The sequence below is a fragment of the Frieseomelitta varia genome, unplaced genomic scaffold (genome assembly GCF_011392965.1).
Source record: "Frieseomelitta varia isolate USP_RPSP 00005682 unplaced genomic scaffold, Fvar_1.2 scaffold_189, whole genome shotgun sequence".
NCBI classification, from domain to species: Eukaryota; Metazoa; Arthropoda; class Insecta; order Hymenoptera; family Apidae; genus Frieseomelitta; species Frieseomelitta varia.
This window is the reverse complement of record NW_025109627.1, coordinates 757389-784084: the sequence shown is the minus strand read 5'-3', so window position 1 is coordinate 784084 and position 26696 is coordinate 757389. Positions and strand designations below refer to the sequence as shown.

The 26696-nt window shown below is 41.2% G+C and overlaps 1 protein-coding gene across 13 annotated transcripts in view; it reads right to left on the bottom strand.

The window, feature by feature from the left end:
• The window catches only part of LOC122539039 (sex determination protein fruitless-like), a 31493-nt gene extending 13073 nt beyond the window's left edge, over nucleotides 1–18420 (bottom strand). For 3 of the 13 annotated variants that reach the window (XM_043673620.1, XM_043673619.1, XM_043673617.1), the window contains exons 1-4: nucleotides 14769–14873; nucleotides 13576–14129; nucleotides 12166–12345; nucleotides 9280–9406 (exon numbers count right to left, since the gene is read on the bottom strand). In XM_043673620.1, coding sequence (XP_043529555.1) covers nucleotides 9280–9406; nucleotides 12166–12345; nucleotides 13576–14106 — 838 coding nt within the window. In that variant the 5' untranslated portion in view covers nucleotides 14107–14129; nucleotides 14769–14873. The other 10 variants (XM_043673623.1, XM_043673622.1, XM_043673616.1 and 7 more) reach the window with 9 other exon arrangements.
• Between the last annotated feature and the right edge of the window lie 8276 nt (nucleotides 18421–26696).

Genomic DNA, 26696 nt, shown 5'->3' with positions numbered 1-26696 from the left:
GGAGCCAGCCTCGGAGATTCTTCGCGTGCGAGGAAACGATCGAGCACACGTTTTACACAAAGGCTTCTAATAACAAGAGGATTTAGTTAGTCGGCGCGCGGATGGATGATCTTCTGTCTTCCGGTGTAATGAGATTTCGTGTCAAGAATCGCGTCGGAAAAACAAATTCGCAAGAAGATTTGCAAAAGAGAGAGAGAGAGAGAGAGAGAGAGAGAGAGAGAGAAAGTGTGTGTGTGTGTGTGTCTTTCTGACTGACAATGAGAGGTCAATTATTGTTCGCCAAAAAGTCTCGACGAAAGTCGAGACCCGAAAAGAGGTAACTACTAAAGAGGTGACTTTTAAATACTTTGAATAATTTTGAATAAAAGCGTTCGTGCGAGGAATTTTATTTCTAGCAAGTTTTTATTTCGGTTTGAAGATGGACTTTCAATAACGTTCGAGTAACGAAGTCGTTTGAAACAGAAGTCGTTTGAACTTCAGCGTTAAGTGTTTTTAAAAAAGGATTCCCGTTAACGTTGCATAATCTAGAAGCGTTTCATTCTGTTTCAGTCCTCTGTAATCAGAGCGAGCCTTTAATTTTCTGGAACTACGACTTATTGTTTGATTACGAAAACGGAATTACGAAAACGGATTTCGAGGAAGAAACGTGTAATTTCGCACGAGGAACTTGTTAGAAAGAAACATTTTCAAATGAGAAAGAGTATAAGAAATTCTGCAAGCATCGAAACTGAAATAATCCAAACAATTTAAACTGTTAGATTCTCCAAGATGTGACAATAAATATGTTACAAAAGTATATTGGCACGCAGGCTTCTTTCAGAATAAAACTACTCCTATTAAATACAATCGGCATAATGTACCGATGCTTTGCGCAGTCACTGTAAATATGACTGTAAATATGACTGTAAATATGATTTTTTATCTTGTCAATCAAGAATTTTCTATTTCGTCGACGTTGAACGATCGAAATTTCCATAGCGAAGAAGAACAAGCAGTTGAACGAAATTGAGACGAGCCGCTAACAAACGACATTTACGGCATTTGCAAGGATATTTTTTGCAAAAGGGCACGAACAAAGAGGTCATTTGAGCTGCTAATTTAGCAGACTCGTGCTGCATAGCTAACCAACCGGCCAGACGACAGGCAACGTCGAGGTTGGAAAAATAAGAGCGTAGCCTCGGCGGAAGTTGGAGGGAAGAACAGATCGATCGATCATCGGCAGGACGATGCGAGAAGACGCGGGCAAAAAGAATAATAAAAAAAACGCTAACGAAGGAAGAATGCGCGCGCGATGTAATTAAATACAACCGGCGATGCTCGAACCGACATCGACGAGACACACTTATCAAAAAAAAAAAAAAGAAACACGTCGCTGATACGCCCTTTGACCAAGGAACCAGTTACGAGCAAGACCAATAGGGTGAAAGTTAGGGCGCGATATTAATTTCCATTTCGCCTCTGTCGGCTGTTTCTCTGCTAATGTAGAACCTGGCAATTCTCCACGCCAGCATATCTTGGTCTATAAAGGTCGACGGAGTTGTAACGCGAGGAACGGTGTGGTTCTTCGTACCAGAGAGACGTGCGATACAATATGTCTCGTCTGACGACACCGAAGATATCCACCCCATGTCATTCCCTCTCCCTTCAACGTCTCTCTCTCTCTCTCAGCTGAGAGCTGGCGCAACGCTGAGAAATTCATGAAATTAATCTCGAGATGATATATATCCAGCGAATGATCGATAATTAATTTTGAGACGACGGGATACATCCGAGTGGCTGCTCCGGCTCCCGACTTGGAGCTCTCTGGCCACCGATTCGAATCGAGGCCACACGGAATTTTCAATGTTTCTGATTTCAATAAGGTCGGAGGGTCTGAACGAAATTTAATTGCAAGTTTATAATAGTTCGAAGTTTATAATAAGTCGAAGAGACGAACAAACGTCGGTTACAACAGAGTTCGTTTAGATCTTCACAAGAAGTTGCGTGAAAGATAGTGGAAAGTAAAAGCAGACAGATACACGGAGAAGTTGCAGAAACAAATTATTAACAATAGTACGTGTACAATGTGTACTCTCTTCAGCAGGTAACCAAATTTCTCGTTGAACCTTCAGTTTTACCAAAATCCCCTAAAATGTTGATAATTGTGTTCGAATTCAGTGACCAAGAGTCTCTCGAATCCATTCGCTCAAGGTCTTCCAGTGTCTCATCATCTCGCGATCAACAACTACTTCAAATCTACCATCGTCACCTCTCTGCGAACGACTTTTCCTTTTACAATTTCGACGTTTGCTTCTCTGACTACAGACAGAGAACGTGGATATCGACGGCTGGTCCGATCGACGAATACACAACGCGCGCGCGTCGGACTGCTTGTCAATCGCGAAATCCGCTTATCCATCGCGATAACCGATGCTGATGTCGATACGAACGACTGCACATTGCTCGGGCGACCGATACGCGAAGGAACGGCCCCAGCGAATTTCGCACCGCGTTCTGCTCGGTTTGATAAGTACAGAATTACGAGCCGATATTGCTCGTCCGTCTCTCGTCTCTCGTCTCTCGTTCTCGTTGTTCAAATCTCGTGTTAGCGAGATCATCTCGCGTGACCGGGAGGAGAACGCGGCAACGCAGCGGCGCATAATGTCGGGAGTTACGGGTTAAGAGACCATCGAACGTGTAAGAACGGGCCGCGCGAAACGCCAACGGTTCTTGACGTTGACTGACGAGACACGAAGGCAGGCGGAAAAAACGAAACGACCTTTGACCGCGCGAGGCCACTCGGGGTGAATACACGGCCGAGCGTTCGAGGATTTAGAATGAACCACGGTGGTGCTCGCTGAAATTGTTAAAAAATTCAATGCACTCTCCGTATCGTGCTAGATAATGTAACGAACAACGTCGAGACTGCAGAGCCTCTTCAAGTCTTTTCGATTCCCAGTTGAGAATGTGAAAAATGTAAAACGAAGAAGAAGAAATTAACGCCGAAAGATATAAAAATAAGAGTCTTGTAATACAGCGGAATACCGTCTGTCTAATAATGCATCAGTTTATCGATTATCCGGACAAGATTTTCAGCTAAAGTGAATTGGAAATGACAGATTGAGCGCAACGTGGATTTCGACAGAGATTATATTTCGTTTGCGTCGTCGCACAGAAATGCACAAGTGGTCGTCGTCAGTAATGGGAACATGTATTGACACTTCCATCGTTAGAAAATTCATATCCAGATAACCGACCGCGTTTCTACCGTTCACGGTAATAATAATAATAGTAATAATAATACTAATAATATATACTCTTAAAGAAAACTTCACATTTGGGAAACGACATAAACTGACGCGTTACCGCGAGATACTTGTAAATGCTCGAACGCTCGGACATCCCGTGGTTCACACAGAGAGAGAAAGAGAGAGAGAGATAGAGAGAGAGAGACATAGATATCGGGGACAGAATGGGGACAGAATAGAGACGAGACGTTCTGCACACACGTTCACGGTCTACGCCCTACAACACGGTGCCACTGGACATCTGCAGTAGTAACTATACATCGGGATGTTTCTGTTTAATGTGAACCTTCAAGTTATCCAACCGGGTCCTACGACAGCCGCACAGCGGGCACACGTAATTCCCTGGATTGTGCGTCAAGTAATGATTCTTTAGATTCGACACGACTCGACCACATAGTTTGCATTTGCTAGTGCACGTGTACGGCAGCTTTTCGAAAAAGTCCGACAGATTAACTTTCTCAATGTACGTGAGCGGCGCGCACTCACTGCCCTGAGGAGTTAAAAGTGTCGTATCTGCAAATAGAGAAAAGTCCTGTGTGAAAAACGGCCACTGACGGTGATTCGATCCGGGGTAGGAGAGATCCGCCTCACTCCATTTACCCCTCGAGCTCTTTTCTTTTCGCTTTGATCAGATTCACTCTACTAAGGAGGAAGAAGGGTTACATACTGTAGCGACATACTGCGTGTCTGTGTGTCTCTGTATTTTGTACGTATATCTTCGTGTGTACGTATGTACGTATGTATTACAGTTCGTAGTATAGTGTATAGTTCGTGAGCTCTCTCTGCACGTGTATCGCGTGCAGACGGAGCACGCGAGCACACAGACACAGAGAGAGAGAGAGAGAGAGAGAGAGAGAGAGAGAGAGAGAGAGAGAGATATCGACGTTCGATTATTAGATGTCATGCATTGTTCGACAGAGAAGAGATCGGTTCGCACACGTTACATATTACACACGGTGATATCATAGCTGTTTATTACATATTATATATAATATTATCCGTAATCGATTATTGATTAGTCGAGTATTGTACTTTAAATGGAAAGGCACCAATAAAGAAACCTCTATAGAAAAAATTTGTTCTTTTGCAACAGCCTTCGGAGACTAGTTCATCGTCACTATTTTATCGAGCCACGCCGACCCGACGAGTGTCAGCGTTTCTTTCGTTAATTCTATCTTTCTTTTTTTTTTCTATTTTTCCTTTTTTTTTTTTTTCTAAGCTTTCCTATTTTCTTTCTTTTTTTTTTTCTCTCTCTTTTTCCGTACACTCAGTCTTCGACGTCTTTCACAACCTACGATGTATGTATAAATATAAATATAAATATAATATAATATAGGATTTATAAATAAGTGTATAAATAGTTACTTAATACTGATCTTCCTTTCACCACCTGCGAAACAAGGCTGTTATCATTACGGAGAAGTATACAAAGCATTGCGTGTAAAGTGCTGGTCGCGACACCCGGGCATGGAACTGGACGAAATCGGCTTCGTCGACGTTTCGTTAATAATAACGGCAGCGTGTCACGAGCAACTTCGAGAGAAGAATTTCCCCGCGCGGGTTTCGAAATCATCTCCGCGCTTACACGGAGGTGATGGTAAAAGCCGCTGGGCCGCGCCAACATTTTGCCGGCCAAAGTATCGCTGTTATGCAAATCTAATCAAAGGCAATATCTCGAGGTTCTCCTCTCGCGCGCTCGGTGGAAATTCAGTTCAGAGGTTGGAAATGAACGGAGCGGGCACGCGAGACGCCCGACAACGACGTCCAACGCCTGCCTCCTCTTTGCTCGTGCGTTGAAACTCATTCTCAGTTCCATGCGTCACGGCGCGGTGCCACACAGCGCGAAAAAGAGAGCAACGGTGACGGCAATTTTCGAGAATGGGGGTAAAACCTTTCCGTTTCGGAACGTGAACGCACACGCGTGTTACGTCACACGGTGAGAGTTGGGATTTTCTTGCTCGCTCGGAGGGAGGGAAAGCATTAAAATATCCTCGCGTGTTACGCGAAAGCGGACGCGAGCGACACCACGCGCGGGAGGTAGTATTCTACGAACACGATTTAAAAAAAAAAAGACACTCTTTCACGTTTCTTCTCTTTTCGTCACACTTTGTACTTCGAATTGACTCTACGTGAGATCTAACCGATTCTACGATACTATTTACGATGGCAGTTAAGAAAAAAAAAAAAAGAGAGATAATGATCGACGGCCGTTTCTCATCGACGGCCGGTTGTACTCGTTACACGCTTAATTTCTTAATTAATTAGCTCTTAAAATATTAGAATATATGACGTACGATAAATAATCAGATTCTCTTATAAGGAAATCAATTTTTTTCAAACGGAGAAAACACAATTAAAGATAATCGAGCGAAGCGTCGTCTTGCCGGTCTTCGCTCGCTGATTACAGAAGCAAATGATTGCCGGGATTACAAGGCAAACACGACGAAGAGCGAGGTTATTTCTCATATAAGTACGATGACGAGCGCGCGTTCCGTCTGTGTCGTGGAATGCGCGAACAACGCGACAATTTCACGGGCTCAGCTTCCTCTCTGTCCAATGTCCGCCTATCGCGCGTATCTTCTCGATGTTCTACGCGCTTGCTGCGTATATAATATTAGCCGAACGTACACACACGTACACGATTTGTGCACGCGCGCGTGCGCATCGTACTTTCGTTTCTTTCTCTCGTCTATTCATTCTATTGTTTCTCCTTTCTCTTTTCTCTGTTTTTTTTTTTTTTTTTAATTTCTCTTNTTTTTTTTTTTTTTTTTTTTTTTTTTTTTTTTTTTTTTTTTTTTTTTTTTTTTTTTTTTTTTTGTGGTTTGTCTGTTCCTCTTTTCATTCACTCTCCGTCGTTTTGCGTGTTATTTCGCGCAACGAAACGAGACTCTAGGTGAGGTAAGCCGGTTCCGATTTCGCTAAAAAGTGTTTGTGCTCTAAGCGCACGAACGGCGATATCAACGATCCCTCTCGTATCCCGTGCTTCAATTTAATATGCCTTTTCAAATTGTCGGATCTCGTTAACGATATCATGCAGATTTGGCACTGATACTTATCGGGGAAATGCGATTTCATGTGCTTTTTTATGTTCGCTACGCTCTTGCCACAAAGCTTACAACACTCCGCACCGAGGTTGGAGTGTTCTAGCTTCGGCTGACTCTCTTTACTTATATCCTTCTCTTTTTTACAAGTTCCCGATGTTCCTGGAATTACAAGATCCAGTTTCAATTAGATTGCTTAGGCGACTAATTACGATTACCGACAATCTCTACCAGACTCATGAAAAGATATACATATATATATAGAGAGCTATATATATGAGAGAGAGGGATATATGCCTCTCGTATATAATATCACACTCTACGATCAAGTCAAAGAGGTTGCAGAAAAGAGGGGACTCTCTCAATTAATTACGTTCTCCAATCAATATTACGATGATATCATTACGAAACACCACACTTGTATATAATAGTAATATTACGCATGTCTAGTGATGCCTACTCGTAACCAAAAGATAAAAGTGTATAAAACGTTCATATCATATAAAGGAAAAAGAAAAAAAAAAAAACGATAAGAAAGGAAAAAAAGAAAGAGAGAAAAACGCACACCTACGATCTTATCATTGTCAAAAAGTAATTCAAGAAACGCAAAGCTAGGCACAACACGTCGTCACACAACTGACGAGAACAAACCAACATCGAGAAAAGAAAACGTTACGGAAAGAAAGAAAGAAAAAAAAAAAAGAACCAGAAAGACAACAGAACAGAGAGAAAATAAGAAGGAAGAGATGAAACAAAGAGAGAATCGGAGAATAAAAAACAGGACACGAAAAGAGACTGGGAGAGAGCTCCGATTTAAGGAAACAACGCAGGCGAAAGAATCGACAAAACTTCAAAAAAAAAAAAAAAAAATATAAAAGAGTTACTTGAAAATGCGATACTTTCTCGAAAATGCTAGCATAAGATTCGAAGAAAAAAAAAAGGTTCGAGTTTATCAAAAAAACGTTCTGGCTGCTATTTTCTTTCGCTCCAAGTTCGAGCTGGCATACACACACGCGAGATGTATCGTGGAGATTGATCAATATTCAATTAAAGTTTACTGCAGTGACGAAACTTCGTCTAGATAGCAATCCTTTGCCATTTGTCGGGCGACGATGTGAATTAAATACGAAACAACAACGATGACAAAGACAATGATGACAACGACGGTGATCAACAACAACGACGACGACAACGATGACGTGACTGCAAAAATCGAGCGCCAACAAGACTTTCCAAGAGATGGTAAACAGACCGTCACGTTAGCAACAAAATCCTTGCATTGCTATCGCACAGATACAGCGTCGTAACGAGACGCTCTCGAGACGATCGGCACGATGAGATTCGCCTCAGGAATAATCACAGTTACTATCGGAAAAAGGCGCGTTACGCGTTACGTAACCTGGTTTAGCTACCCGAATCCGACGTGTCATACTCTCGTGTTCGATCCATCGATCACTTACGTAACAAGAAGAGCGCACAGCACATGTTATGACCATATTTTGTTGCTAATATATATTTCCGTTTACTCGACTGTACTGGCGATACAGGTTAAAAACAAACAGGCGCAAGAGAGACGCGTGAAAATGTAAGATTAAGATCGCTAGTTACAGTGACGTAAGAACGTGGCAAAAGGTATTTGTAAGAGGATAGAGAAAACAGTGTGTAAAAAAGACATGCACAGAGAATCCCGCCGCAATGATATACGTATATATATACATACATACATACACACGTACATATAAGATGTATGGGATATACATATCTACATACATATATATACGTGTATATATGTATTCGTTTATAAATAAAACTTTATAACTATACAAAACACACGTATATACATTTGTTCTCGCGCAGATGAGGAAACATGTATTCGCGCGCACTCGTTCGCTCTCGCGCACCGTTCGTACCGTGGATTCCGTTATTTTGCCACGCACACACAAATCCACCGTAGGTTTAGATGTTAACGTGGGCATGTGTGTGTTTAATACACACGTGTGTATATATGTATGTATGTATATATGTATGTATATATATATATATATTTGTGAATGTGTACAAAGTAACATAAATAATAAATAAAAAAAAAAAAAAAAAAAAAAAAAAAAAAAAAAAAAAAAAAAAGAGAAAGGAAAAAACGCAACACATACGAGACCATATATACAGTCCGTCAACCATACAGCCGTTTCAAAACAATTCAGTCAAACAGTATTGTCCATTTGCTGATACCAACAGAAGAAATGTCCACTTCCCAAGGAGAAAAACCAACTATGTGTTTTTTTTTTTTTTTTCTTTGGTTAGATAATAATATAGTTCCTATTGCATTATTAACACACTTACAGATTTTGTAACTACCACATACATATGTAACATAGCAAATGCACGATACCATCACCACAACACCAAGGATGAATATATTGTGTCATCTATACCCATATATATATATACATATATATATATATATATATATATATATAATACACGCACGCACATAATCGGTTCATGTATGCATATATATACATACACATATACAGGATACGTCGTAGCAAAGAAAGTTGTTCGTGTTTTCTAAAAAAGAGGTTACCACTCACTACGCTTGCCAGACTTGGAAATAGAGGGATGCTCGCTTCGTACGCCTATGTACGACTCGACGCGCAAAAATTCTTGCAAACGTGCATGCACATCTCCCTCGATTCCTTAGATCTCCGGTATTTCCATCGCTCTTTTGGCCATTATTCACTTTATTATTCTCAAATTGTATTTATTATCATAGAGGAGAGGCAGTAAAAGAAAAAAAAAAAAAAAAATAGATAAAGCATGTATAGAATCACTCCAAAATAAATTCTTGAACTATGATTTAGCAAGATCATCATTGCAACAAAGGAGCTAAGGAAATACGTGAAATCTAAAATGTAATTTTGATTGTAATGATAGATATTTGTAGGTCTTACCATCGAGTCCGTCGAGCATTTCTGGCGGATTATGGTGTTCAGACGATTCAATTCCTCCTGACACGCCATCGCTTAGCGTGCCTGTTGTTGCTCCACCTTCTTCTCCTAGCAGTCCAACTGGATGACCCTGCAGCACATATCAAGATTATACATTATAAATTACATTAATTTATGAACAAAGGAGGCATTTATCTAGGAAAACTTTTCTCCATCTTGAAAAATATCTATTACTAATATCTATTGTGCCAACTTAAATGACAATTAGATAAAAATCTATGCGGACAAAAATTCACACAAAATATGATTTGTTTGAAGATATAAGATAGGGAAAGAGATAATAATTCTAATAAAATTTAAATGTTATGTTTTTTAAATAAATTATACAAGCATAAAACGACTATTAATCGATTTAAATTAATAAAACAAAGTTTATGGCAGTCGCTTCTTTATTTATTATACATATAATCAATAATAACAAATAGGGAAGGAAAGAAAGTTTGATTTTAATTCACATGTTGTGATTTATAGAAATCCTAAATGCGTATTTATTCGTATATATTTTATATTTCATATTTCATATGAACAAATCAATATTTTCTATAATAAGAATATTTGGACTTCCGTTTACATTTCACGCGAGATATATTCATCACAGAAGCGCATCACCACAAAAAATGCACATGCTTTGGCAATTCGTTTTACTCTAACAATATTTCAATCTCCACAATATACATCGGCAGTTCACGGCTATGTAAATATTATTGCATAAAAATATCGAGTCGAAAAATCTACAAATATAAATTTTGACACGTGACTCGTGAAAGCATAAATATTTTTTCACGATGAAAATAATGTTAAACATAAACGTACTTATTTCACTTAAAAATCTATATTCACCTTACATAACATTAATTTTTTAATTTTTTAATTTATACAACTATTGCGTTGTAATGTAATATTACAAGTTTTCATAAAACTTTCTATAATATTCAAAATTTTATAGGATTCTATTTAAATATAATAATTATAATTCTATGCTGTATATTACAATTGATATAAAAAGATAAAACTTACAATTATTAATTATTCAAAAAAAAGATAATGCTAATTATACCAATATATTTATAAAATGTTACGATTAAATTTAAAATTCTTAATCCAATTGGAAATATAAGAAGAAAGAATGTCCATTTATCTTTCAAAATACTATAGCATAACCATGATTGTCTACTATTATATTTTATCAAAATGTGATATGACTGGTAAAATTTTAAATAATTATGAACATACATGCAACTAAAATTTTATAATAACAGAAAGTAAAAAAAACTGTTTACAAAGGTCTTTATAATATTCAGCATTCTTGTTTTGCATGATAAGAATATTTTGTTAATGATTGAGATAAAATTGAATCTTAACTGAGCAAAATTAATTAAAAAATCAGCTGCTATTAAGATAGAATTATAAAAAGAAATCAACAAGTTTCCATGATATAAGTATAATTTCCTTTTGCTTCACTCTCTTTAGTTACACACAAATTATGAGCTTTGCACTTGTCATGATGATTGACTATCTCAAGTCTAAAATTACCATTTCCAGCAGCAAATGAAGTGCGTATTTCAGGAATTGTATCACTCCATTTTCTACAGTATTTACAAAACATAAGATTTGACCTTTCATCATACTGAAGCCATGGATACATGTCCAGCCATCCAATTTTGAATTTACCAGTTTTTCTATTTTGAGGAGTTGTACGTTGTGAATTATTGCACAAAGTTGATTGTATTACTGACATGCTTGGCTGTGGATTTACAATTATTGACCTATGTACATTGTCGTTTTGAAATTGTTCAGCATTAGCATTAGTTTCAGAAATTGAACCAAGTAAGGAATTGAATTCTACATTATTATTCTTGTGTGAATTAGATTGATTTTGTAAAGATACATAAGAATTGTCATAAGATTCAGATGCAGTTCCTGATATATTGATAGACATAGAACCTCCAGCCATGATAGTGCTTTGGCACGAAACTTGTATCACAGCAGGATCTTGTTGATTTTGGGTCATGTTCTGTATATCCATTGTTTCGTCACTCTTCCCATCTCTCTGAACTTCCCACTCCACATTAGTCTGTCAACAGAGAAGGAAGGATATGTGTTTAATCAACACATTTTTGATTTTGTCTTTTAGCATATAAGAAGCCAATTTTGTATCTCAATTTAGATATCCCTTCCTTCCCATGTCTGTTTGGACTGAGTAGTTGTAGAAAAATAGTAGAAACTCATTGATTACAGGAACAGTAACGAAACTTCATGCTATTTGTATAATTTGCATATTGCATAATTTCATGAATAGCTCACAAGCTACACATGAAGAAGCTTTTTGTAAAATATGAATCACAAATATAAAATGCAGCAACAAAACAAAAATATGATAATATTCTGAAATAAAAGTAACACATGACACACGAAGTTAATTCCATTAAGGTACATTAATATCAAAATTTATACTATGTCAAAGCAACTATTAATTATTACAAATATAAAGAAGAAGAATAATTGATTTATAAAATGATTCAATATTAAAAATGATCATGACAATGTTTATTAGAATTAAATGTTGTATTCAATATTTGAACGTAAATTTAATTTAAACATATATTTTTGAAATCAATAAATAATTAATGCAATAAAAGAATTGTGAAACAAAATATATTAGAAATTGAATTCATAAATTTTATGCTTCAAAGAGCATATTCATTTTATTAGCATGTATCTACAAAGAGCCAAATATCATAAACTACATACATGCTACAAATTACATTACATGCATATTGTAACACGTTCTTTCATAAATACCTGAAAAGTATACACAAAGTTACTCACTGGGAGGGAAATGTTGTCATGGAAGTCTGGTAAGTGATGATCTAGCTCTTGCTTGATTGAAGGTTGTGGCTGTGATGCAGGAGACATAGGTCGACCACCATCTTCCATATCACCTCCCATGGCATTGTTTAACTTTGGAATCACGGGGGGACTCGATTTGTAACTACATTGAGACGATGCCTGAAAAACAATAAAATACAAGATCATGCATTTTGGAAACAAGTTAGAGATGTTGTAACTATATATAATTGTAATAACATTTATATTCAATTTATTTAAATTTACAATGTAAAGGGGAATTTTTCTTCATAATAATGACAAAAGAGAGAAAAATTGTTATGATTGACTAAAATTTTAAATTATTTTCCCTATTGTACATTATTTGTAAAGTTTCTATCAAAATGAATAATACAGAGAAATTATTTAAAGAAAGGAATTATTCAGAACATCATTATTTCTGTACATCATCTTTCATCTAATGGATTAGCTGTGACAGAAATGATATTTTAAGATCAGCATTTGCTATATATCTCAAGGTTACAAGTACAGATATTTGAAAAGCTGTCCAATCACACAGATATATAGTTTAATGATAATAAAATACGGTCATTATCTCAGAATTTTAAGCGCTACCTGTAAGGAAATTTTGCCCATGTACACGTGACTACACGTGCATACGTGTACGCATGCATGCACAACGCACGCGCACAACTTCGCGGGAGCATATGTTTTGAAAATGATTTATTCAAAAGTGATTAATTTACATTAATCTACTACTAAAATATAAATTTACACAAAACATAAAAAAAAACTGTAATTGAATCATAAAATAAACATGTAAGAAAGAAAAGACAATAAACATTTTACACATTTCATTTTTAAGAATGCATGACATGTATAATTGTTTTAACATTGTTAAAATGTTAATGTTTTCTCATTGAAACAATTTTCTCTTCATTTTATCATATCAATTTCTTAAACATTGCAAATAGGATACAGATAACCTAGAAATGGTGGCAACTAGTATTTACAGTTATCGGAGTACAAAGAAGACATGTTAAAAATCATAAAGATAATGGTCATTTTATGCTTTTTATATTGTTGAAAGAACAACATTGACAAATTCATTGCAACAAATATTCTAAGAAAATATGTACAAATATTTTTGGAATAATCTGCAAAAATGAATTCAATTAATTCACTATTTTTGCTCTATTATTGTTTTTGTAAGACTTTTTGCTAAATGCCTATTTATTATGCATTCAGACATTAAAATAATGATAATAATTATCGTTACAAAGGAAAAAAATAGGTGGTACTTGAATGGTTAAAGAATAAAAACATAAATCTAATGATACTTACATGCACACAAACTAATAACATCAGTATAGACCACTTAAAATTACATACCTGAGAATCTGACATGAACCGTTCACTGGGTGGACCACTAAGGGAAACGTCATAGCTGCCAGAAGCCTTTCGTTTCCTCTTTTCAGGAAGAGGCTGAAGGTTAGGCGATTCAGTATGCCTAATACCAGTTTGCGTTTCTGGTTCTGGTGATGGACTTTTCTCTTCTGCCTTGTTATTAACACTATTATCAGTGAGGCCTCTAATCTGTAACGCCTCAGCTGTTTTAAGGAACATTGGTAGCAGATGCTGACTAACGTTAACTTCTCCCTTATACATAAAGTGCAGCAACGCCTTCATTTCCGTTTCATTGACATCCTTCAGGAATATAATTGGATGGGGATGGGTATTCTGGAGGAAAATGCTCTCGAAATATGGACTGCATGCAGAGAGTATCGTTTGGTGTGCCTTGAATGTCTCTCCAACACAAGCCAGGGTTACATCGCACAGTGCCTCTCTGGCAAGCAAGGAGCTGAGAACGTCTGTGAGGTTGGCTGGATGATTGTTCCATCGTAGGCAATACTGTTGGTCCATCTTGTCTATCTCCAATCCCGACCCTACAACCAAACTAGCTGCCCTGAACTGTCCACACTAAAGACTTTGATCACCCTGACTACAGAATGACTCCCTAACCCTTAAAACGTTAACTCACACGCCTTCTTCACGCACACTCTCCTATATCGGCCTGACGATATCTCCTCAGAGATTATATCGCAACTCTAGACCCACACAACTTCCTCTGTGCTTCTGCAAATGTGCCACATTGCAGTATAACTGTAAAACCCTTCAGGGTTCACGCGTCGCTACTATACGTACCGAAAACATTTTTTCGCATAACCTCGACAACCGACAAATAACACTGTCCGCGATTTCACTTCGATAAATGTAGCGCGAATTAAAAGAAGGTTAGAGTATTAATTGCGACGTAGTATGTGTCACCCACGGATATGATAATATCCTATATTCGAAGATAATGTTTTCGGCAATGTCAATATTCGCGAGGCTTGGGCGCCATTGTCGGCCGTGCTCGTCTAGCCACGAGCCTTCTCGCGAAAACTCGATTTGTTGATGCTCGATTTCTAACCATTCAAACACGCTTCACACGCGGCTTTATTTACCTAAACCCAGCGCCAGCTAACTAACGCATCGTCTACACTAACAACCCGAGTTTGTTTATCGTCCCGATGATTACTCACCTTTCGCAAACTTTTTGCCATTACAACGCCACCCGACCCTTAACGTCCACTACCATACCAATCTGCCAATGCCTACGGCCTTATTTTTAAAATACTTTTGACCTTCGTGCATCTGCCGGGGGGAATGGCGCGAAGGGCGCTCGAATTCAAACGTTGCTAGTCACGCAACGCGAGTTCTCTCACAGTTTCGATTCAATTAAACATATCTTTCGCTCTACATTTACGTATCTTTGCATCGATACTTGTATAAAAATGATAATTTCATTATTAAATGCATTATTAAATGCAATAAATTAGAATAATCACTGATATTTAAAGAAATGCTTATTTGTCTTTTGAAAAATAGAATTCAATGAATTATATCAAATATTGCTATTTCAAAATTTCTCTTTTCGTTTCTGATTTTCATATACCAAAAAATTAGCAGTTATTAAAGCGATATGTAATATAATGTAATTATACAACACAGAATGAAATGGTACATAACTTTTACAAATAAAATTATCCATTGAAAACTACAGTATGCGTAAATGTTGAAAGTCAAAATAAATAAATAAATGTTAAATTTTCAGTTATCTTTTAAACAATTCTATTCAATATTCTATTCGTTTGTCAACAAAATTCCTACCATTGTAATATCCAAAATATAAACAATTTTAATCGTTTCTTACAATAACCAATTTTTCATTTTAAAAAGCTTATTACTTTGATTAAATGGAGTCGTCGCAATAAATAATAATTTCTCTTTCGCTTTTTTTTTTTTTTTTTTTTTTTTGACAAACTACTTTAACGGAAAACATCGTGTTATACTGTCGAGATATTGCAATGCACATGGTACACGTAAAATTCATAGATCATCGATCCATGAGGTGTTACAAAAAGAAAGTTTTAAAACTCGTATCTTTCTGAAACATTGTCAATTAAAAAATCGAAGTGTAATCTAGAGAACCGTTTACACGATTGTTATCTTGTAACTACTTCCGCGAATGGAGCATACGGACACGAAGATCTTTGAAAATTTTTCCCTTTATCAGAAGACCTGCTTCCCTTTTGTTTGCACTTTGGTTAAAAGGAGATGCGTTTGCATCCACGTTATTACGAGAGTGGATTACATTACACGGAAAATCATGCAGTGCAAAGGGATCGTTCGGCTTCATTTGACTCCAATAAACGATAATTCGCGCAAATCGTAAGCTTTCTGATATTAATTTTGGCCGTTTGCGAGCCAGACGATAATCGCGTTAACCGTACGAAATCAATAGGTAGCGGGAAAATTGGAAAATCTTCTTAATCGGTTTTCGAATATGGATTTACAAGCTTTGCTCGGCCATTAACAGATTTAATCCGCACTTTGATTGGCACCGCGCAAAATTACTATTCGCTTGCTTGTCCCCCAACCAAGATACGGCCGCGCTGCTAAATAGGAATTCAGTGTATTAAGCGGATAACACAACGAGCATAATTGAATTTATCTCTGGACTCGTGTGTTTCTGAGGATTTTTCAACGGGTTGCCCCTGACGACGAGGGCCCCGTGAAATGTGCGCCCGCGATGTATTTTACAGTGATAAACCGATGTTTCGAAAACGATAAATTCGTTTAAAGGAAATAAAACACCTCGCATTCATGTTTCGCGGCCTGACATCGTTATAAATTACAACTGACAAAATTGTCTCGTTTCAACAGAGACGCATAAGTAAGCGAGATGAAGAACTGTAACAAACTCGAAAAATCACCGCCGAAGGGAGAAACGATTCGTTTCTCGAAATCGCTCGAATGTTTCCACTTCGTGAAAATTTGCAGAAAATTTCTCTTTCCTTTTTTTACTCTCTCCTTTTTCCCCCCCTTCTCTTCCTATCTGATTATGACAAAACGTACAAGCACAGCAGACAAACAGAGAAAAAAAAAAAAAAAAAAAGAAGAAAAGAAATAGAAGAGCGAGTAATCGTGTTCGGTGGTATCGGGTCAAATTTGCTCGTTTCGTCGACGAATAATTATTGGAAAGCTTACGGTAATTAGCTGTTAGCGCGTTTACACACCGATCCTTTTAATCGCGCTCGGGTGGCTTTTAATCGCGTCGAAGAACAGAGAGCCTATCGCTAACGAAAAGACTGCGCATTTGCTAAACTCTGGCGCGACATCGTCCTGGCACGACTAAATGGTTACGCAATTAATTGTGCGAACTGGTTCCTCGAGCGAGTTGCCTCTAGTTCAAAAACAGGAAATCTGCTTCTAAAGTAATATATGTATGTATCATATGCAAATGCATATGACGTCTACACGACACGTCCGAACAAATGAAAATCAACAAGGATATTCAACGTCGAGTCGTGTGTATTATGTATATACGTGTGAAAGAGCAAAGATCGACGTTATTAAAGGACAGACAGACTCACAGAGAGAAAAAAAATGGCTGAAAGCTTATCTTTAGGCAATGAACGGACCTGTAGATCCTCCATGCGGCTGGGATACCGGCGAGCATCACCGTTATCTGCATAATTATCTCACGATGGCCTTGATTGTTCCACAAGGAAAACAAGTGGAGGCAGGTATTGCGGCTCGGCGATACGTCGCCGCTTCTCGCCCTAGTGCGATGAGAAGTTGCGCGACGATCGGCTGACGTAGCGCGATGGTAAGGAAAAGAAAAAAACATTTTCCTGTCTTCCGTGAGGCTAGCGTAAATCTTCAGGATCGATCTTGGCGCGTTGCATACCGGAAGCGCAGCGATGCCACGCTGCTTGCGCGATCATTTCGCGCCGCGCGCATGCTCGCGCGTTAACTGCGCGCGCATCGATTCCTCGTAAATTACACGACACGTAGAGCTATTAGCGTGGCGTTTCGCGGTAAAATTTCTCGATCGTCCTTTCTTCTCTCGTCACATAATCGACGAGACGACGTACGCATATGTACGCGACTTTCCTCAAAGTATTTGTTAAATTTCCGTCCAATCGCTCGGACTGAAGCTCGCAGCGAAGAGAACGTCGCACGCGATAGCATGGTATATAATTCACGCTCGAACAAAAAGCAACATAGATTCGCGCCAGTGCAGTAAAGTTTAATGCAGTGGTAAGAAAGTTCGCATAAAATACGTTGTCCCGATAAACAGACGCACGTTGCTGCGCTCGGCCATACGTTTTCTCAGCGACAATGCGACGGCGTCGCTTACGAGGGGACAGAGCACGCTTTAAACGCGTAATCTTGAGAACAGGCGAGAAGTTTTGCCATGGAAACCCGGCGAAATTCGCCATTCTTACGCGTTTTGCAAGCATGTAGTCGCGGATATAAGGACGGTTTGAAAATCGCGAATACGCTCGCGTAATTTCGCCGCAACTCAATTTTTCCTCCCTCTCTTTGACCAGCGATCGAAGGATTCGATCGATGCGTCATCCCGGCGACGTCACGGTACGGTACGAGAGACCGTGAGGTAAAAGGAAGACGGGAGTATTTGCTTTCTGTTCTCTCTCGTCGTCTTTTTCACAAACGATCGAATGTAAACACGTTGTTTGGCGTCGATTTATGCTTGAGCCTTCGGCGAGCTCGTTTTAATAGAAGCACCGTCTGTCGTTTGAAGCGACAGAGAATCAACGATAACAATTCATATATAAAATGCGAAATGTTTTCCCCCACCGCCACGTCCCTTTCGTTGTTACGATAATATTTTTCTTTCTTCTGGTTTCTTTCGTCTTTCTCGTTGTTTTTTTTTTTTGTTTTTTTTTTTTTTGTTTTTTTTTTTTTTTAAATTTGATTTCTATCTTAATCTATACTCGATGCACGGGAAAACAATAGGCGCACTCGGGGCTAGAGTACCGCTCATTGCGGCGGATTAAAAATTAATCTTGATATACCGTTATTGCAATATTTGTCCACCGGAATGTATCATCTAAGAAGTTACGATGTTTTGCACCCGTATACGGAAAGAACGTTATACGAAGAAATATCATGCGAATAATTTCGAGAAAATTCTAACGTAGCACGGAGTTTGTTCTTTCCTTCATTTTTTTTTTTTTTTTTTTTTTTTTTTCGATTTTTTCCCCAAAAAATTCCCACCCTGGGTTTTATCTCTTCAGATTTTATTTATAGACCGTAAAGCGACTAGCATATTTCTACGAAATTTGCATGACGGACTTTTATGGAAAAAAAAAACCTGTTCCCCGTAGGACGTTGCTTTTAAATTATATCTTAAGGAATATTTCGCTCGCACGGACCGAAGAACGTTTTACGTAGTCCGAATAAACGAATTCCAATCCAGAAATACCGTTTCGCGTATTTCGAATTCTGATTCCAGGAGGAAATGAGTTTCTTTCCTTTCTTTTCTCTCTCCTTTTTTTCTCGCCTTTGTTGCTCATGACAAATACAAAATTTAATATTTATTGCGTCACGCAACCAGCTAAATTATAATTTTAGACGTAGAATAATGCTAGATAATGAGTATATTCAGCTCTGTATATTTATTCGTCGCGCATCTTGGCTAATTACGAGAACCTTAACTCGAAACGAAGAAAAGCAACGTTTGCTCGTAATTTCTCCGACGTGAAATATCTTATCTCTATCACATTTTTTCCCCGATTTTTCTTATTTAACGCGTCTTAAAAGCTACTGAGTCTAAAAAAATAGATTTGATATCGTTTAATTGAGCAGAAGTCAGTCTTGGCGAGCGTCAACTTTCGAAATGTCTCTTGCCTATTGAAATTTCATCGCTCGTAAAAGTTCCCCTGCACTGATTTAGAGCGTGAAAGGATATCTTTCATCTCTCTCTCTCTCTCTCTCTCTCTCTCTCTCTCTCTCTCTCTCTCTCTCTCTTTCTCTCTTTCTCTCTCTCGTTTTGCTATTCGAAACGGTGCGAACGGTGCGCGATTATGGCGTGGCCGGAAATCGTCTACGTTAGCGCTGCGTTAGCACGCGTCGACGATTACGTGTATATATTCTCGAAAATTGACAATCGCGTTACCGGCGCGATTTTTTATTCGCGCTCTTCGCGCCAGTTTATGTTTCAATCACCAACGGTAGACCAATAAATGCAGTCTAGTTTACAGAGCACATTATCGAAATCCGTTAAACTATCCGGTTTTGCAATCAGTAACGGAATTTAACTGGCGGATTCTCGCCCGTTTGCCCCACCTCTGCGTTCTCTGCATATTTTCTGACGGTGTTCCCCTTATTTTCCTATTTAATTATCGGGCTGGCGTAAAAACCGAGAGGGGCAAGTGACGAAACGACGAGGCTCTTGTATCCTCGTCAAGGACTGGCCAAACAATCGTGTTTCAACGAGTAGCGAGCAGCAAGGGATATCCGGGTCGCGTTTGATCGGTGATGACGAAACGTTTCCCCCTGGTCGCGTAATTCGCACCTTAGTCTCTCGAAGGGAGATTGACGAAGCGAGAGAGGGAGGAACACGCGACGCATGCCTCTAGATCTCGCGATCGATGGGTCCGGTCCTGGTAGGTTGTTTGCGGGCCGTGGAATAGGCGCGTATCCGTTGCTGCCCTCCCCTCTAAGCGAACGGCCGCGTGCAGCAGCGAGAGGAAGGCCGAGCGCGCAAATCGAACGTACTCTCTCGATAGCGGTAACGACGCGAGGGTGTCGCGCGAAGGAAAATCTGAAAATCGACGCGCCGATACCGTGTAGGCGGATTAGGCGCATCGTTACCTGGTTTACTGAAATTCGTGAACATGAAATCCTGTCGACCTGGCGGGGTAGCCGCACCACGCAGATTCAGAGGAAGGATCCCCTTTTTTTCCGATCCTCCTACGTGACGACGATCTTCCGTGACGATCTTACGGAAACGGTCCTCCCTCGGCCGACGAATGACGTGATCCTCTTCACATACACGAAACGTGGAACGATCAGGTGGCTTCTCTTGCGTTTCACGATGCAACTGCGATCTCTGTCGTCTTGAACGGACAGTACATTCGCGCACACGACAGTTACCACCCGGGAAAGAACGCACTCGTGATAATCGTTCGATACACCGAGCCAGGTAGGTACTACGCAGTGTCTTCAATTCGTCACGGTGTGATCATGACACCCGTTAAAAACGCGTCGTGTCGAACAGACGCTTGAACGAACGAACGAACGAACGAACGAACGAACAAACGGACGAACGAACGAGCGTGCAAAACGAGTATGCCAAGAAAGTATGTCTTTGATACGAAGAGAACGAAGAGAAACACAGACGACGGCTGGACAGTGTCAGTGACCACCGATGATTAGTTTTATTTCTCGTTGAGAAAGTCGATCAGAGGATCGAGACGAAATATACTTCCGCGTATATCGCGAATTATCTCGCGACGCGACGTCGATGACGTACAAAGGCGGACGAAACTCCGAGAGGGAGAAACAACAAAGTGGCGTGTGTACCAAGTTGGCCGCGAAGCGCGACTGAGGCCAGGGGTGGCGCCGAGAGAGAGAGAGGGTGGCGTGGATGCAGGTCGACGTGTACGCTGCACGGACACATCCCCCCTAATGAATGCACCAGGCATGTGCGAGGGATTTTATGTTCGCCGCCGCCGCCGCCGCCGCCGTTGCTGCCGCCGCCACCGCCGCCACCGCTCTCTCCCCTTCAGCCTTCACCACCACTACCACCAACCCGAGAATCGGCCGCCACCCCCAATCGCCCAACCTCCGCCAGAGCTCACCTGTCCCCTCTAACCCCTGCCACCCTTCTTCCTTCTCCTCTGTCCTACTCTTCCTCTTCCGTTCTTCACCCTTCCTCCTTCACGCATCCCTCTCTTTTTCCTTTTCACGTCCCTGTCGCTCCTCGCGCAACTTCCTTGTTTCGCCTTTTCTCTCCGACGAGTGAACAGCCAGCGGGCCACCACCCAACCGAGTCGCGTTCGAGCCCGTTTTCGCGCGCCGCGGTACTCAATGTGTTGCACTCGTCGCAGCGCGAGCAGACGCGCGCCGGTCCCCAGGAAGCAGCGTGGGCGGTTTTGCCCCGTTTGCCGGAACCGTCCGCTCCTGGGGCTGTGCCCGGTTTTCGCCTCCTCCTGCGTGCCTGCGGACGTACCCTGCACCCGCGATTGGTACGCACAACTAACCCGCCCGTACGCGAATCCTCTCCTGCACCTGCCACATGCCTCTCCCTCTCTCTCTCTCTCTCTCTCTCTCTCTCTCTCTCTCTTTCTCTATTAGTCTCTCTCTATCTGTTTCTCTTTCGTCTCTCTTCACGCGCCCTCTCCCTCACCATGTCTCTCTTGCCTTTGCTCCATTTTCCTCTCTCCATCTTTCTCTCCCTCTCTCTCTCTCTCTCTCTCTCTCTCTCTTTCGCTCCTCTTCGCCTCCTCTCTTTTCCTCCTGCTTCCTGTTTAACCCTCTCTCACCCCCCTCCATTTATTCCTCCGCTCGTCTATTTATCCCCATACCGCCTGCGCGTGTTCCGTTCATCTTCGTCCACAAAGCCTCGCTACTCTCCGCTACCACTGTCCCTATCTGTGTTCGAAGTTGACCACTGAGAACGTCGCCGAGGTTCGGCTGCGGTTTTCGTCCTCGAGTTCCTCGCACGCTCGTGGCCGAACGAAGCGCAGCCGATATTATCGTTCGGATCCAACCAGCCCGTCCCTGCCAACGGTACCATGCTCCATGCACCCGCTGTCCACGTCCGCGCGAGAGAGGAACTTACCACGGACGTTACAACGGTCGGATCCATGTATTTCTAGCGAAGGCCTTGAGACCATCTCTCTCCGCGCGTTACACGATTCCGTAGGTATTAACGTCCGTAACGTAGTCGATGTTTTCGTCCACTCGCTAATCCTCCGTACGTTCCGTGTGCTCGAGCACGATAACACACACACACACACACACACGAGAGGAACTTACACGCTCTTCCAAAAACGCGCCACTGATCCCTAGTTCTAACATTCCCGGTGTTGAATCGCAACGCCAGCCCTGCGCGCGTTCGTCGACGGACGACTCGTGTATGTGAGTGTGTTTCGTAAGAACGCCGTGTGTCCTAAATCAAAGTCCTCCACGGCGAGCGGCGGAGGCGGAGGCGGCGGCAACGGCGGCAGTGGCACGCGAAGGGTAACTAACGACTAATAGCCCTAAAGGGTAACGAACAAGTTGCACGTTGTTACTCCGATACTAACTCACGGCGAGAAGGGTGTCGAACGCGCTCGTTAGCGTTCGATTCATCGTTGAACGCGCTGTTGACGCTCAGTTCTCCTCAACGAGAACCTCCGAATGAAGCGAATACTTCCTACCGTTTTCTGCTGGCTTTAAATCCAAATCCGATCTACCGGTTTTTTTTTTCTCTCTTTTTTTTGAACCCAAGTATCGCTTGCGCCCCGTATCGTTACAAGCGGAGCTTACGCGTTAATCGTTGACAAGAACGCGAGTTCTCCGCGTCCTCGTAACGATAAGACGTAAGGGGTTATCGGCGAAATATAAATCGGTACGAGTTCGGGATTACACGTGGACAAGCCTCCCACGGTCAAGCGGCGGATAATCCTTTCGGGGTGACTCTGCTTCTCGAAAAGAGCTTGCATGTCCAAGAGAAATGTACGTAACATCGTACGGGGGTGTTAGAACATGGCTCGGTTGGATTTGCGTGACCGGAGAGAGGAATTTACGTGCTTACCTTCATTTTTGGGGAACTCGTAGCCCCGTAGCCTCTACACGGCTACGTTCGCTGGCTTTAATTTGTATTCAGACCGAGCGCACCCCGCGTGGACGTCTTAAGTTTCTTCTCGTTCTCCCGGACGCTCACGCGCTCGCTTCGACCACGTATGGTAACTCGTAACTCGCGCATTAATTTCAGACTACTTTCGAAAACTATCAAGGCCAGAAGCGTGCCATTGTTCGCCGTTCCAATGATTCTCTTCGTTTCTCGTCAGTAAGAATGGATGGACGAGTACAACCATCCACGAGTTTACATCTTTCCTCGACGAGGCGGACTTTGAATGCACGTTCGCGAAGCGAGCATACTGTACATTATCCGATTGAAAAGATCGTATTGTGGACCTACCCTTTTAGATAAGAGACACCGAGTGTCTAAAGGTTGAAATAAAGTATTTACTCCCGGTTCCTCCTCCGGCAAAGCGGAGCCTTCTCCCGAAATCTTTCAATAAAAACCACAGCGCGACGACGTTGGGATTTCTTATTTAAAGTATGTATACGTATATATGTATAGGAAAGAGGAGACGGTGGTCGTTAACTGGATGTATTACAACGTTGGCCGCCGCTCCGAGAGATAAAAAAAAAGAAGAGAAAGGAAAAAAGAAAAATCGTGGACGAAAGATGAAAACGGAGGGCGAGAGAGCGAAAGAGGAGGAATTAAAGGAAGAAAAATACCGTGGACTTAGGTGAAACGGCGATTCAGATAACCGTATATATTCAGATGAAATTTTCCCGGTTGCCGCGCGCGTCGAGAGGCCAGCAAGTCTTTAATAAACCCTACCGGGATTCTCCTTGCCCCGTTTCCACCAACCGTTGCCTATTAGTTGTCAAGTACACGCTTTATAGACTGTATCAATACCCCAAGTGAGTGGCTGGTACCTGTAACGTGGAGGCACGTAAGTCCACGTAGATGTAGACGTAGTGAACAAAGGGCATGGAACCGGCGATCAACCAGCGAAACTCTTTCATCGGGGAAAGAAAATGGAGAAGAAGCGAAAACCGAGACGTTCTCTGAACACTGTGTCACGTAGACATAGTTTCCTCCACGTCGTTCCGGACGAAAAGAGGAATACCTTCTTGCTTTATTTTCCTCTTCCTGTCCGCAATTTGGAATCGCGCGATCACGTGGAACTGTTCATCATCGGGGAAGAAAAATGAAGAGGAGACTCGACTCGAGCGAGGCGAAAAAGAAATTCTCCAAAACGTTGTCGCGTGGCCATTTTTTCCACCCATCACGTCGTCCCGAAGAAGATAAAGATACATTTCGTCATTTTCGTTTCGTCTTTCGTTTTATCAGAGCCTGTCTTACGGCGATGTAGCTGGTCTTGCTCGTCGGAACTCGGAATAAAGGGGACAGATTAACTAGCGTCGAGGGTAGAGGAGAGAAATTGCAAGAAAAGTAAGGACACGCGGATCGATCGTGACACGGCGAGTGTCTCGCCGGGAGCGCGTGGCGATACACCAAGGGGCCATCATGGTCGGTGTCATTAACGAAGCGCAGTGGCATGAAGTGTCCTACAGTGTATCATCGACGTGGATGAACAATGGGGCCGGTCTAGGCACCGGCCTGTTATTCGAACATCTAGTTATACATGGTTATTCAGAAAATTGTGCTTGAATGAAGTGTGCATCGCTGATTAAATAATACCGGGACTGTGCAATAACGATTTCATCAATTTATTGCGCATCATCGATTGAACCTAACGCTGGCTCTATTAATTTACCGACATTGGGCCCAGAGGGCATCAATTTGTAGCCGTCGCGTCGGTTTGCTAACAGCACGCGCTACGCCAAATTGCGAGGCCGCGATGAATCCACGCCCCGGCTCGTGATACTAGCGATCGCCACCCTCCCTCTCCTCCCCCCTCGTGCAATTTTCCATCTCGAAAATTATAAATTCAATCAGACGCGAACGTACAGAGAGAGAGAGAGAGAGAGAGAGAGAGAGAGAGAGAGAAACAAAAAAAGAGAAAAAGAGAAGGGGAAAAATAGGGAAAAAGGCTGTTTACCATCAACTATCGGTTGCTCTCGCGCGACCGGAATAATTCACCATCTTATTCCGACCACGTTCCTGCAGCGGGATACGTCATCGTATCGGGACGAACATCTCGCAAGACCTTTCCCTTGTCTTTCCCATCGACGGGGAACTCTCCAACGATTGTTCGAGAGGCCACGAACTTGCGAAAACAACGTTTCGGTAGCTGTGCTTTGCGTGCTTCCTCGCGAGCCGATGATGATATCGACGCTGGCCGAGTCGCGGAAGACTGTCGGCACGCGGAATGTTTTCACTGTGCGTTTCCGACGCGAAAAGTGTGCGTTAATGAATTTGGGAAAGAGCCTGTAAACACTCGCTGATTGCCCAACTTGTACCCGCAACGTACAAACATTACGCTAGCGGCACGCCAGGAACACAGCAATCGGAAACAACCCCTCTGCCCGGAACCTGCACCTGCCGCTGCTGTTGCTGCTGCTCTTCGTTTTCGATATTTTTCCTTTTTTTTGCTTTTTCATTTCAGAATTAGTTGTTATCGAACAAATATTAATGATACAACGAAAAGGAAATGTTCGCAGAGTCGAAATAAAATTTGCGATTATTGGGCTGTTCGAAAAGTTCGTAGCGCAATTTAAAATAGAAAGGCAATGCATCTTCGTAGGATTAATATTTTACTGAGATACGTACGATTTTCGTATTTTAACTAACTTTCCCAAAAAATGATTCTCCGAGCAATTTTCGCAAGCCCTCAAAGTTTTATCATTGCGAACTCTTTGCGAACGACTAATACAGTGCACAGAGACGAATAGAATTGAATCCCAACTAATATCGTCTCGTTGTATCAATTTCAGTTTCCTTTTTGAACGTGGAATTTAAATATACATTAATATACGATCTACTTCCAACCAAAATATGATACTGCGAACTTTCTGATCAATCTAACACTTCCAATTTCATGGTATACGATTCCCACTAGCTTCCTGATTGCTATTTCAAAATATTCCATATTAACTTTTTGTATGAAATTATCTCTCCACGGTTAGTGACTGTGATAACAGATTCAAATATGGATTCGCTAGGTTACAAAGGATTGCGGGGCAAAAACGTCCAACTACAACTTGTAAAGTCTTACTAGAGATTTTGTATGTCTCCAAAGTGTATTGATTCGATATGATATACAGAGTTAGGCTCTTTGCTTTGATGATCAACGATGGACAAAGATGTACAATTGCAAGGGATTCAAACCAGATATTTAAATATTTCGATTCGAAGGTGGAATGAAAGGGATATTAATCACGTCAGATTAATTAGACATGAAATTCCT